At 35.2% G+C, this 14,018-nt stretch overlaps 1 protein-coding gene across 1 annotated transcript in view; it reads left to right on the top strand.

Annotated features, from left to right (window-relative positions):
• The window catches only part of KCNN2 (potassium calcium-activated channel subfamily N member 2), a 75,591-nt gene that overhangs the window by 15,802 nt on the left and 45,771 nt on the right, over positions 1 to 14,018 (top strand). Inside the window, 1 exon segment of the mRNA XM_018085848.2 lies at positions 5,836 to 6,254. Coding sequence (XP_017941337.2) covers positions 5,836 to 6,254 — 419 coding nt within the window.

The following is a 14,018-nucleotide window of genomic DNA, read 5'->3' as shown; positions in this document are numbered from 1 at the left end:
GTGTAGTTCAGATGTATTTTAATGTGAAGGTTTTGGTAATGCACTTCTGAAAATACAGTTCACAAAGACTATAAATGCTCTGAGCCTCTTTTACATATCCCTTCCTGAGATGGCATTGTTTAAATGCAGTATTTGAGACAAGTGTTTTGAGCCTTTTTAGCCACCATAACACATTAACATGAAGTTTCCTTTACATGCATTGATGTACACAGTGTTTATAGCAAAATATTAATAATTCTGAAAAACTGATTTTGCAAAGAGATGCAAATTTAAATAAATATACTATGCAAATAATAATTTTTGTATTGAAACTACAAGACTTTTTCAATCTGCTGTTTAAATTGGCATGTTTATAGTCAGCAGGGGTATATGTGTTTTTATGCTAGTGTACCTGTAGAAGTAGTAGAGCAGTCTAGCTTCCTCATTTGAATGAATTAAGCATATTTCATTCAATAGATAGGTATATCCACAAGTTCTTGTTGATCAATTTCTAGTGACCTACTAGAAAGTTTGACTTCAACTCTAGGTGTGAGAAACATTCTGGCAAATACAAGGTAGCTAATCCCTCATGTAGTTTTGTCAAAAAAGATATTGTTTGCCTTCTGGGTTTTGTATGTAGAGGACATTTGATGCCTCATGACTTTACATATGTATTAAACCCACTAACATCTGTGATCTGTGGCATTGTATTCAGGATGAGGAGTACAGGAGCTGCCAGGAATTCCTGCAGGCTCTCCAAGGTCAAGCACAGGCCTTTAGGTAATTTTGCAGACTATTGGATTATGTGCCTTCTGATGATGTAAGAAAGTAATTTTCATCCTCTAGTTAGAGGCAACTGTGCTAAAGGCCTGAGATACCAATCTCCCATCATCATAGGGTCTTAAATAATTTTTACTTAATGGGGAGTTTTGGGACAATGACTTGGCTATTTGGAGTAGGGAGACAAAAGCAATATCTTCTTCCTCCTTGAGTACCATAATGGCTTTCTTTTAGTTGTGTAAATGGTATTTTGGGCACTCCAAACTATAGAAAAATGACTTCTCAAAAGTTTGGGTAGGTCAGCAGCCCCAGAGGGTATATTTTGCTACTCTAAATTGTAGTCCCATCAGTTCTTTTATAAGGTTTAAGTGACTCCAGTATTTGACAATTTTAAATTTTGATTCTTAAATTAAACAATTGCAACAATTTGCTTGTAAGTAACGTTGGTTCCATTTCTCCAAGGAATGCTTCCAGGACTACAGCTGATGCTGCTTTATCACTTTGTTGCTTCCTTTTTACTTCTGTACTAATGTATCCCCACAGTATTAGACCAGGGTAGCGCTACAGTTTTCAAACTTATTGTTTTACCTATAAAGGCTTTTTTAAAACAGGAAGATAAGCTTCCTTGTTCTTTGCATTCATTAACAACCTGTGGTAGCATGCTATGAAAGTTTTTATTTACTAATGATTTAGAAAATTAACTTCTCTCCTTTTGTTTCTGTCCTTCATGGAGTCTGATCTAATTTATCATTGAGTTCAATCTGTATACTTTGAATATGTTTCTCTTTTTTTTCTATGGTATTACATGAAAGGTACACATACCATATAAATATCTATGATATTATATTTATTTTATGCTTTTAATGTGTGGGATTACAAATATCAAGTTTATTTGAAGTTAAAGATTACATAAAATATGCATACATTACATGCATATATGCATACATAGATTACATGCATACATTACATGCATACATTACATAATTCCAAGTGAAAATAACTAGAATTTTTCATACAGAGTGCAGACTAAGTAAAGGGATATGAGAGTTCTGTATTTGAAGAACCTTGCAGTACACTGATGAAGTACTTGAATTAGATTTTAACACTGAAAAATTACACGAAATTTGAAAGCTATAAATTGGCATAACATCTTTAACCTTGACTGGAGTTTGTCCTTCTCTGTGCAGGACTCAAATGTATAGGAAAAGTTGTCTCACTCTTTTATTATGTTCTCTTTTTATTGCTAACATCGTACTCAATTCAAATGGGGAGTAGTATCTTGAAATTAATGCATGGTTATTATAACAGGATTAACTGAAAGCATCTAAGACTGTGTGTAAATAACCTTTAAATTGTGCTGTTCAGCTGTCCTTTCTCATTTCCATTCATTTATGTTCCTCACTTTCCAAACTAGAAGTACCTAGCCAAGGACACAGCCACACACTAATACCTCTGTATCTTCCAAATTAAAAGGGAAACTTGCGTTTAGAAGATTGCATAATTGAAAGTATATAAAATGGACGTGAAATCCTGTACTAATTTCTGTGTCATTTTCTTATGTCTGAACTTAATTGTTATTCAGAGTGTGTGTTAGAGGCCCATACATGTTCTAGAGTGTTTGATATCCATCATAGTTTGAACTTAGATGCAAAGAATTGTAAGGAAATCTACCTCATAAATGTGATTTTGAAATATTAATATTTTCATGGAGTAGAAATTTTTGTACTGGATCTGTGGTCCTTTGTAATTTCTTGTATTTTCTGCCTTTCATGTTTTCACCTCCTAAATCTCATTATATGACAGCTGAAGATATTATCACTTTAAAATACTATTTTCCTTAGAAGAAATTGGCTCAGCTAAGGTCAAGGGAGGTTGATAAAGATCTTCTGTGTCTGTAAGCATAACCTCTTCCACTGAGCACTGCAGAGAAACTTCTTTCTGTGTAGCATGTTGGGTTTCCTTCTACTGACAGGTGAATATGTTATCAAGTATATATTCCATAATGACATCTCAAAGTTTTTAAAAAACTGAGTCATAAAATAACATTTTCTTCTGTGAAAATTGTAAGATCAAATTTTAATGCCTGTGTTTAACTCAACATTCTTCTATTCTCATCTTTTAAACTGAACCAGTACTGAAGGTATCATTTTTCTTGAATTGACTTTCTGCATATAGAATTCTTTTTTTAAATCTGTGAAGATGGTAAGTAAAAAGGGAGGAGAAAAGACCATCACCTTTTTCACCAGATTTTAAAACTTTTTAACTCTGCCAGTTTGACATGTATTTGATATGTATCTTAGAATTGAAATATTTAAATCTGTTGTTAATTTATTCTTTTCTCTGGAAACCCACACAGCATTTGAGACATTTGATATTCTCTCTCTTTTTCAGTCAAGCTGGTTTCAGTCAATCTGTATTCTGGGTGTTCTAAATACTTTGATCTCTTTGTAACTGATGTAGCACTTCTGTGATCTGACTGACAGAATTTATGGGCTAATTACAAGAATCAAATGCACTGGAGCCTTATAGTACTTTGAAAGTTTGGCCCTTAATACCAAATAGTGCATTTGCTAAGTGTAAATCAGCAGTGTTTTGGTAAGACAGACAAACATACATACATAAATCGGCCTTCCAGTGTCAATTCATCTATCTAGTATGCGAAGTTTGCGGAGAGACCAGAGGTGAAAGAAAGTATATGTGCTTATGTTGTATACATTGAATGTGTTTCTTTAGCTTAATTCAACACAGAGTGTCTTTGTCTTCAATAATATTGCAGTGAAAGTAGGAATTGTATCTTAAGTGTGGTGGCTTGACCTTGGCTAGACCCCCACCCAGCCACTCTTTTGCTCTCCCTTCTCAACAGGACAAGGAGAGAAAATAAGATGAAAAAGTTTGTGAATTGAAATAAAAATGGGGAGATCCCTTACCAATTACTGGCACTGGAAAAACAGTCGCAACTTGGGGGAAATTAATTTATTGACATTTAAAAGTAGAGTAAGATGGTGAGAAATAATGGCAAAAACTAAACCACGCTGCCCTGCCCCACTCTCTCCAAGATGAACATCTTCATTCCCAACTCCTTTATCTTCCCCTGCATGAGTACAGGGGTTATGGGGAATGGGAATCTGTCCATGACAGTTTCTCCTTGCCACTCCTTTCTCCTCATGCTTTTTGTGTGGTCCAGTGTGGGTCCTCTCCATGGTCTGCAGCCCTTCAGGGTAAATCTGCCCCAGCATGAATCCTCCATGGGCATCAGTTCTTGTAAGGAGAATCTTCTGCAGTGTGGGCTCTCTGCAGGTGAGGTGATAGTTCCTTTGGGAAATATCCACCTTGCTCAGGAGTGGTCCTCTCCATGGGCTTCAGGGAAATACCTCCTTCATCATGGTCACCTCCAAAGCCTGCAGGCTGCCTGGAGCGCCTCCTCCCTTTCTTCTCTGACCTTGGCATTTCCAGCATTGTTTCTCACACTTTTTGCTCTCACTCCTCACTGCCTGGGCAGCATTTTGCCCTTTCTTAAATATGCTTTCACAGAAGCACCACAAGCTTCAATGGTGAACTCAGCTATGTCCTGCAATGGGTACGTTGCAGAGCAGCCCCTGACCTCTTTTTGCTGACACCCAACCTGCAACCACCCCCAGTACCAAAATCTTGTCACTGACACTGACTGTAGTAAGATGGAGGGAAAGAACATAAAAAACAAGTCCACAAAGACATACATTTATTTTGGTTTGTTGTACTCCTTACTATGGTTAACTTCTTTATTTCTTTTGGTATCAGTTCCACTATGATAAAGTTAATTTAAGGTTATCACTACTCTAAACAATTTCAGTAGAGCAATTTTATGAAAAACAAACTAAATGTATAGTGAGGAGGATGTAGAGTGTGTTTTTGATCGCTAAAAAAGACATACAGAGAAATCAGACTTGTATTTTTAAATTCCTGAAAGATGGAAAGGGGCAGAGAGCAGTGCAGATGAGTGTCTTTTCCGCTGCGTATATAGTGTTTAGCATGCTGAAAGTACTTTTCTTCCATTAGGGAGTACATTGTGTTCTTTACCTTCTCACCCATCATTTTTAAATAATCTAATTTTAAAAATCCTGCAAAAGTATTTTTATTTCCTATTAACTATTTGCTGAACAGCCTTGTTTAGATTCTAACTGTAGTTGATGAGAAAGTCTTTTTCTGTCATTGAGATTGTATCTTCTTTTTACATATGGGTTATATTCCTTCCTAAAAAGTTACCTATTTGCAAGTTCTTGCATATCTCAACACTCTATTAGTGACAGGTGTTGTTTGATTAACTATTTATTTAGTAAATCATCAGGAACATAATTTATTAAACAGTGTGAAATGTTTAGAACCTTTATTCATGGATGGCAAGGTGAAGGCCTTGACTGTGCAACAACCAACATGTGCATTTAATTTTCAGCTAATGGTGGACATCACCCAGCTGCCTGGGCTACTCTGATATTTGCTGGACATTGCTTTTCATATTTTCACCATGAGATATCATTTTGAGTATTTGTGCACTTTCTGACATAGTTTTACAGTTTACATGATTCACTATTGGTACCTTGAAGACAGCTTGGATGGTTCTATAAAAGCTGTAATATCACCTTGGCTGAAATGTGGATATGCTGTTGTGCAGGCTTAACATTGTATCTTTGAAAGTATTTTTAATTTGTATTTTAGATATCCATTCTGAAAACACTTAAATAAGTCTCAGTTTTATGAACTTAGAGTAAACAATTGATTCTGAATGAACAAGGCTTAGTCCAGAATTTTATTTTATCAAAAATTACAATTAAACAAAATATGAAGAATTCTTAGTAAATAATATATGAAAATTTAGCATCACATGCAGTCTTAAAAATAGGTCTTGAAAAAATTCTTTTTGTCTTAACCAGAGTTATCTTTCTCTTCATAGTGATGTAGTAATGTCATTTTCTGAAATGGCGTACTTTTTTCTTTTTTAGTGGTCATTGGCAGCTCTGAAAACTATGGTGTTTTAAAATGGAATTATAACAACTTTTGTTAATGATGTACTAAAGTCAACCTTATATTTTATTATTTCAGTTGTTCATGGTGGACAATGGAGCAGATGACTGGAGAATAGCCATGACTTATGAGCGTATTTTCTTTATCTGCTTGGAAATACTGGTGTGTGCTATACATCCCATACCTGGGAATTATACGTTCACATGGACAGCCCGGCTCGCCTTTTCTTACGCTCCATCCACAACAACAGCTGATGTGGATATTATTTTATCTATACCAATGTTCTTAAGACTATATCTTATTGCCAGAGTTATGCTTTTGCATAGCAAACTTTTCACTGATGCCTCATCTAGAAGCATTGGAGCATTAAATAAGATAAACTTCAATACCCGTTTTGTTATGAAGACTCTAATGACAATATGTCCAGGAACTGTACTGTTGGTTTTTAGTATCTCATTATGGATAATTGCTGCATGGACTGTCCGAGCTTGTGAAAGGTAAGGTTGTTTTGTTTGTTTAGTTCTTTCTGTCTGTATTTCTGTTTTTCCCTATTGTTTTGTCTCTTAAGTTTTGAATTCTTGGGACCTAAATATTTATTAGAATGGGGCTCTCTAGTCCTTCGTATTTTGAGTGGTGGGTGGTTTGTATTCTGTGACAGAGATTGTCAGGAGTGGTTTGCCTTTTAGTCTGAAGGCCTTCTGCAGAGAGATTTGTGACCCACTGTTTACTGTAGAATTACAATTTGATTTCAGTGTTTTGATATAACTTAAAACAGTGGAGAGATATCATAAAATGTATTTAAGAGTAGTTGTTGATATTTTGCATTGATACCAATTTTCATTTATTTTGTTTGTAATATAAATCTAGTGAGGATAAAACACGGGGGTTGTAATTTGAGTTTTATTGTGCTGTTAAAAAAAACTTGCAAAATACTTTTGAGAGGTTGGCAAGATCAGTAAAGGAGAACAGGCAGAACACTTGCAGTAATATAACTCTTTCTTTCCTCCTCTGAAAATCAGAAAAAGTGCTTTTGAGAGTCAGACTTCTGTTCATTTCATCTAGTTTTCCAACCTCCCCTTTCCAGAGACTTCAGTGTAGGTGCAGAATAAATGGCTATCAGTGTTGACACCTTGAAATTGAATTTCTCAAACACAGCTTTAACAAAAAAAGAAATGAGCTTCTGATTGCATAGAATTGCTTAGGAATATGAGATCAGTTAACTCTTAAGACAATTAGGATGATTCTCTATGGAAGATTTAATGCCTGGGACAGGTCCTGGATCCTGGAATGGATTTTCCTTACTGAAGCTGGAAGATCATCAACATATTTAAAGCATTTCTGCTGCTGGTTGTTGTCTGTTTTATTTTTCCTGTTCCTTTCCGTGTCTGCCCATTTTAGAAGCAGTTTAGGGGAGTTACTTGTGACAGCAAGCTGATTTAAATGAGCAGTTAAATTGCACACCAACTGTTCTGCTTTTGTTACTTTTGTAAATTACTTCTTGCATTACTTCTCAACTTGTTAAAAAGAAAAATATCTGATCTTATAAACCGAGTGTAGAAATCATGTTGTTGTAGTTTTATTGTTAAAATTGCCAGAATTGTGGAGTGTAGTTTGTTACAGTAGATGCTTTATGTCAATGTCTTTACATCATATTACAGCAAATCTAATAATTTAAGAGTATTCTGAAAACCCCATGTTAAGAATAACATAATTTCAAAACATTCCCCATGGTGCAGCAGAGGAGCACCCTAGATTTTGACTCAATCTATAGTAACTGTGTTTTAATAAGCACGTTCTTATTTCAGATGTAATTGACTTCTGCAAAGTATCTCCTCTTTGTCTCATATTCTTTGCTTCTGTTCCTGCCAGGTTTTTTTAATAGAATTACTGCTCAGGAATTCCCGAGTGTCTGCTCCGGCATTTCCCAGACTGTCACTTCTTAAGTGATTTTGAATAACTTAAGCATCCATTGCTATCACACTTATACATGTAACTGGTGGTGATAGTTTTTATTATTCAGCATTAAATAATTGTTGTGTTATTAACTTTTTAATACATGTGCATTCAAAATAAGCTTATAAAACTTGTGCCTCTCACAGGGAAAATTACTGAAAAATAACAACTTCTGTTTGATACACATTTGTAAAACATATTTATTTCTCTTATATAAGAATGGCTGGACAAGAAGGTGTAGTATATAAGTAATACTAAAAATAAAAGAAACAAAAACCACCTCACCCATTTTCCAGTCAGGGAGAGTGAAGGCAACACTCTCATAAAGTTTTGATTTTGTGTGTTTATTCGTATTTGGAAAGTGACACAATTCTGCATCACTGTGATCCTGGGAAGAAGGTTATTTATTTGGTCAGATAAACTGAACTCGGGGTTGCAAAAAGCTGAATTTTCTTCAACTCTCTGCTAAACTAGTAATGGATTTTCCACATTTTACTTTGCAGTTGCTGTTCTTGAAGTGACTGTAATGGTTTGGATGGTAGGCTGGATAGCTACAGACTCCTCTAAAACTGAAACAAAAAAACAACTGAAAGCAAGTTAAATATAGATGTGAGCATCAGATTAGTATGTCCCTAGCATAATTACCTTCTGTGAGTGGAGTCCAGTCCAAGGTTATTTTCCTTCACATTTAAAAAAAATGATTAATTTTATGTTTCAAAAACACAAAATGCGATGTATTTTCGCCTTGGGAATTAGATACTTATGTCATTCATGCTAGCTGCACAGCCAATTTTGCATGTTTTGACTCATATTTTTCCTCTGAGGGAAAAATGTTTGCGTTTACCAAATGAATGATACTGGCTGTGGATACCAGTTAATTGTTAGTCCATCAGAAACAGCTAAATCCATGGCCCATAGAGAAGTACCTTTTAAAAAAAAAGCTTTCAGAGGAAAACCCGAAACCCTGACACATTGGAATGCTCTTAACACTCTGCCAATTGAAACTAAACATCCCTTTTTTGCCTAGCTGGGGACAGATACAATAGCCATTTATCATGAGAAAGGACAAATATGGCCACTCAATCCTTTCTGTGCTGTGTAGAGATCATAGTCCTTAGAAGATGTCTCCCAAGATCTTAGTGGCTTTGATTTGCTCAGTAGTTAGAAGTTTAGTTTACAAAAATAAAGTACATTTTTTTTCAACTGCTCTTAAGTTGATCTTTTTCTTAGCTTTAAGTAGAGGTTTTTGGGTTTTTTTTTTGCAATAGACTATTTTATGCACATAAAATTATCCTGAAAATAAATGTTATCATTGAAAGGAGTATTTACTGTTCCACTTGAGAATATATAGGAAAACATAATGAATTTTGATACATTTAACAGAAATTAGGAATTTGGTTTGATGAGGGATGATTTACATTAATGAAATCTGATGGTGTTAAATGTTTCTCTGCATCACTCTATCACCAAGCTTACCAACTTTCTATTGTATAGAAGCTTTACATAAAAGTTTACCCTTGTGATTTTAGCATTTCTTTGGTGTATTAAATCATTTAGCTGACCATCCAAATTGGAAGAGGATGATGGTGATAATATTTAATAGGTTAAAGTATTGGAATTTTTTAATTTCAATAGAAAATTGAAATGTGACAATTGAATAGGAAAGATTCTCATTCTATTCCATGTTCTCAGTGAGGAGGGAAATTGAAGTAGGCAGTGCCCTTTACTGTGAAGTTGTGTGTGCTCAGCAAAAGCTGTTGCTGCTAAATGACAGCCTGATTTTGAGATTGCTCTTCTATTGAAAGTCAGGCTTTTCTTATTGCGGGCTGTCCTGGGAATAGGAAGGGAAATTTGGAAGCACTGATTTTCATAGTGAGGAAGGTAACATGAAAGAGCATCATTATCCATCTCTCTGAAGACAACCCTATAGAGACAGGTCATGGGTTGAGCCAGGCAAGTCGACTGCCTGAAAAAAGACTTCACTGCTTTAATGGTCATCTGACTGATCACTTGATATACACTGAACTAAGACAGGGCATGTGTCTTTCTCAGTGCCTTAATGTCTGTATTGTTAGCTCCCAGAATGCTAATTATAGCAAGTGACAGTTTGGGTTGGTGAGCAAGGTATTTTCCAGAACTTCAGTATAAGGTCATCCATGAGGGCAGAATGTGGTACAGATAATGGTGGTGGACAGCCAACTGAGTATAAATGGGTTGCTAGGGCTGCAGAGTGATCTAGCTAAGGAAATCTCTAAAGAAAAGTAGGGAAAGCATGAAGTGTTGGATACACAGTGCCAGAAGCTCTTACTGGTTTATTGCTCAAATTTTTATGTCTGTTTTGAGGGGAAGATTACATTTCATAGGTTTTAATATCTACCTTCTTATTGCCAGCATCCATATATTGTTGTTTGTCATATAAGGGCTTCATAATGAAAATCTAAATTTTTTGTTAGATCTAACTCAATAGATTTTTGACTATGATACTTTCATATATGAATTATAAACCCTGCAAGCAACTTACTTTTAGCAGTCTCCCACACAGATCTTGTTGCTGAAAATAGCTCTGTGTGTGGTCATCAGTTGTTTATAGCAGTAGAAAGAGAAAAGTTTGATTTCTTAAGAAAAAGAAAGTTAATATGTATAGCATTATGTCATTGAAAAAGCTGACAAATTTGCTTCACTCTTCTGTAGAACTGTCTCTGCTGTGAGAAGTGTACAGCTTTTCTAGGTGGAAGGTAGTTGCTCACGTTGATCTGTTATTTTTCCTGTGTGAAGGAAGAAAGAACCTTGTTTTCTGTATACATGGCAATAATGTGCCCATGTATCAAGGCGGTATGAACTACATGTGCCCACGTTACACTGTTGTACATCCAGGCAGCTCATATCACATGCCCAGAGTTACTGTGGATTTGCAGCAGCAGAGCTGAAAACAGAACTGGATTTTCTTCTTCTGCAGAGAGCACGTTTTTGGCACCATCTTTGGTTCTATTTGCACCTCTCTCTAACTTCTGGCAGTGAAGTCGATTCAGATTGAGTGGTTTGTTTAGTCAGCATTTCTTTCTTCTGTCAGGTTATGCTGTGTATTCTTTCCTTGTTTTAACAAAAACAAACTCAAACAAACAAAAAAAAACACACAGAAAAAAAATCCATCAGTGTGTGAAGGTGAAATCCTTTTCTGCTTTTTGCTCATCCTCCTTTTCTACAAATAAATATCTATCTTATTTGTTGGAAATATGATGCCATCACAAAGTTTCCAGTAAGCAGGTCACACGTGACAACTGGGAGGCAAATGGTAAGAACTCATTTGATACAAGCAAGTGGATACACTGACACTTTCAGTTGTAATTCATTCAGGAAAAAATGTTTCTTAGCTATCTAATTTTCTCTCAATATTTATTTCAGTTCTTTGCTTGTCTTGAGGACCTTATCTGACATTGTACACTGCACACATACTCTCAAGGCCACACTCCTGTGGAAATTGCTTTTAGCATTCTCTGCAGTGCAATTATGAAGATTCTTTTTCTTCATTGAAAACAAAAAACAAAATAAACAAACAAACAAAACCCCCACCACCACCAAATAAAAACAACCCAAGCCTGGATATTTAATTTTAAACCTATTTTTAGCCTCAGAAGGTCAGAAACAATGACATATTATTTTTATTTTTTTCAGTCTCATGACTGTCAACAGATCAAATAGTGTTTGTGTGTGGACAGTGCTGGCTGTTTATCATGGTTCTTTACCTTCACTTGGCTCTAGGCTTTCTAAAACTAAATGTGCTACTTGCAGTCGGGTTTCTCCAGTGGTGGCAAAAGTTAGCTGTTAAATATTCAAAACAACAGTGAGCAATGATGACCCATCATCATCCTGACTTGCACCTGTGCCATGAATGAATGGTTTTCTGCCTACAAGTTTTCATTCCTGGTTTTGCAAACTGAGTGTAGATTAACTGTAAATGTTAGGTTACTGTTTTATATTTAAGTCTCAAAGCAATTAATAACTAAAACCAGATGTAACAAAAATTGCATTTTTGTTGCAATTGTTATCAATATACATAAAATCTATTGTTTTTTCCAACAATGAAGGCAACAAGGGAGTCTGTCACAGAAGTTCTGCTGCTGCTTCAAGACAGAACAGTTTATGTACATTTAAGGGAGGAACCACAAGCACCTATTCTAATGCATGTAGAGTTTGATTGCTGTTCTTTTAAATTTATGTTTTACTTTCCTTTGGAGTAATGCTGTTTGTGTATTCTCAGCAAAATAATTTTGGGAGTATAAGTAAGCATGTACTCTTCAGGTTTGTTTGGGTTATTAAAATTAACCTTATTGATATGGAAAGTAGCAATAGCTTGTGCAATGTCAGTGGATATAGTCATTCTTTCACAAAAATGTATCAAGGTAGATTGGTGGGTCTCTAGTCCAAAAATAGCAGACCTAACTCTGAGGAAAATAGTGCAAAAGAAAAAAAGTTAAAAAACAAGTGAAAAAAATCTCCTTGCTTACTGAAAAAAAAGATTTTATATCTGTTTTTCAGGGTCATCTAACTAGACTAGGAAAACTTTTTTTAGGTTAAATTCCATCTTTTTTTTACAAAGGATTTATATGTACAATGGTTGTAGAGCAGAATGAAGTGGAAAAGCTCATGTAGAGTTCCAAGAATGGTGAACAAAGGAAGAACTATTTCTGTAAATAGAAAAGTCAGAAGAGAATGAAAATAGTTACAGAGGAGTACTTACCTGTTATTAAAGACAAAATTATTTCTTTTTTTATTAATCTTCAATCTATAAAACATAATTCAGGGAAGAATCTTTGTTCTGGTCAGTAAGAATGATTGTACACATTCCACATTCCTTCAGATAGGAAAGCAATTTATGGAGGTTTTTTATCATTATTTCTTTACTGGATCCAAAGTTACATCCTCGGATCCTTGTATTTTTAAATGTGGTAGATAGTTTTATTCCCTAATTTTAATCAGCACTTTAAACTATTCAGAATATTTTACTTCAAAATGAGTCAGAGCTATTTCCCATAATACTTCAAAAGCAGTCCTTAGAAAAAAGGTCATATTGAAGCAAAAAACAATTTCTTGTCACTCAAAATATAATTTGTTGCTCCAATAGTTTAATGTGTTTGAAAAATGCACCCTGAAATGTGGATTTAAGCTTTACTATTGATTTTCTTTTGCTTCTTGATCTGATGAGCAGGGCACAGTGAGAAGTTCAGTCCATGGTTGTCACTTCAGTGCTAATAAACAGCCAATGTGCTGACTGAACTCTGACCTTAATTATTGAAGAATTGCTTTTATTGGGAATTTACAATTCTATGCTAGAAATTCAAAACTATAAGGTCAATAACAGTATATAGATAGTGTTGAGGAATGGCACAGTTTAGGGGAATTAGAGGTTTTATGGAGGGAAATATAAGTAGGTGCTTTTCAATATTTTATATGTTCTTTATTTTCCTTTTCTGTGATCCTTACCTGCTTAACTTGTTGTCTCAAACATTCAGGTTTTGGGTTTTTTTGCTTGGGTAGTTTTTTTTCTTGAAGAGTTCGAAACTCTTTCTTGAAGGGTTCAAAATCAGCTTTAGTTTTTACTACAGCTGTTCTTGAGAAAGTAGGTGATTTGCAGCAAATTGGTAATAAATATTGCAGAGACATCACACTAGTGGCCAACCCATGCTTACAACTTTTGCATATAGTTAACACATATATGGGAAGTACAGCAGATCTTTACTAACTATAGAGCTTTACATATTTATAGGTTATTTTAGTTTTTATCTGGTAATTTGTACTGTTTTTTATGCAGAGCTGAAAAGCCTTATATAGGAACTACTTGTTCATATGATCCCAAACAGTGTCACCTTCAGTACAATTCAACTATGTACAAAAAACCATAATCCTTACGGAACCATTTGATATTTAAATCTGTGACAAAGTTTAACAGCAGTTACAGAGAGCTCTAACTTTTTATCATGCTGCAGACCAGTGACCAGTGAGGGAGAATGTCCCATCACTAGGGCATTATTGAGGATATATCCCTTCTTTGGGATTAATGAGGATATATCCCTTCTTTGGCATTAATGAGGATATCTTGAGGTGAGAAATGGCATCTTCTTTCTCTTAGTGGTAGTAGAAAAGGGCACAGTTCTGCCTGCATGACTTGATCTGTCTTGCTGAGTGTAAGAAATTAGTGCTGCAGGAAATAAGCACTACCAAACCGGAGTGATGTGTATGGCAAGGATTAGGGAGTCTTACCTTGACATGATACCCCCTGCAGTAGTCTGTGAGAGGGGCATGCTTGTCAC

This window comes from Manacus vitellinus, unplaced genomic scaffold (assembly GCF_001715985.3).
Source record: "Manacus vitellinus isolate BGI_N305 unplaced genomic scaffold, ASM171598v3 scaffold_9_pilon, whole genome shotgun sequence".
In the NCBI taxonomy this organism is placed as follows: domain Eukaryota; kingdom Metazoa; phylum Chordata; class Aves; order Passeriformes; family Pipridae; genus Manacus; species Manacus vitellinus.
Note: the sequence above shows the minus strand (reverse complement) of the source record. Positions and strands in the feature narration are given on the sequence as shown.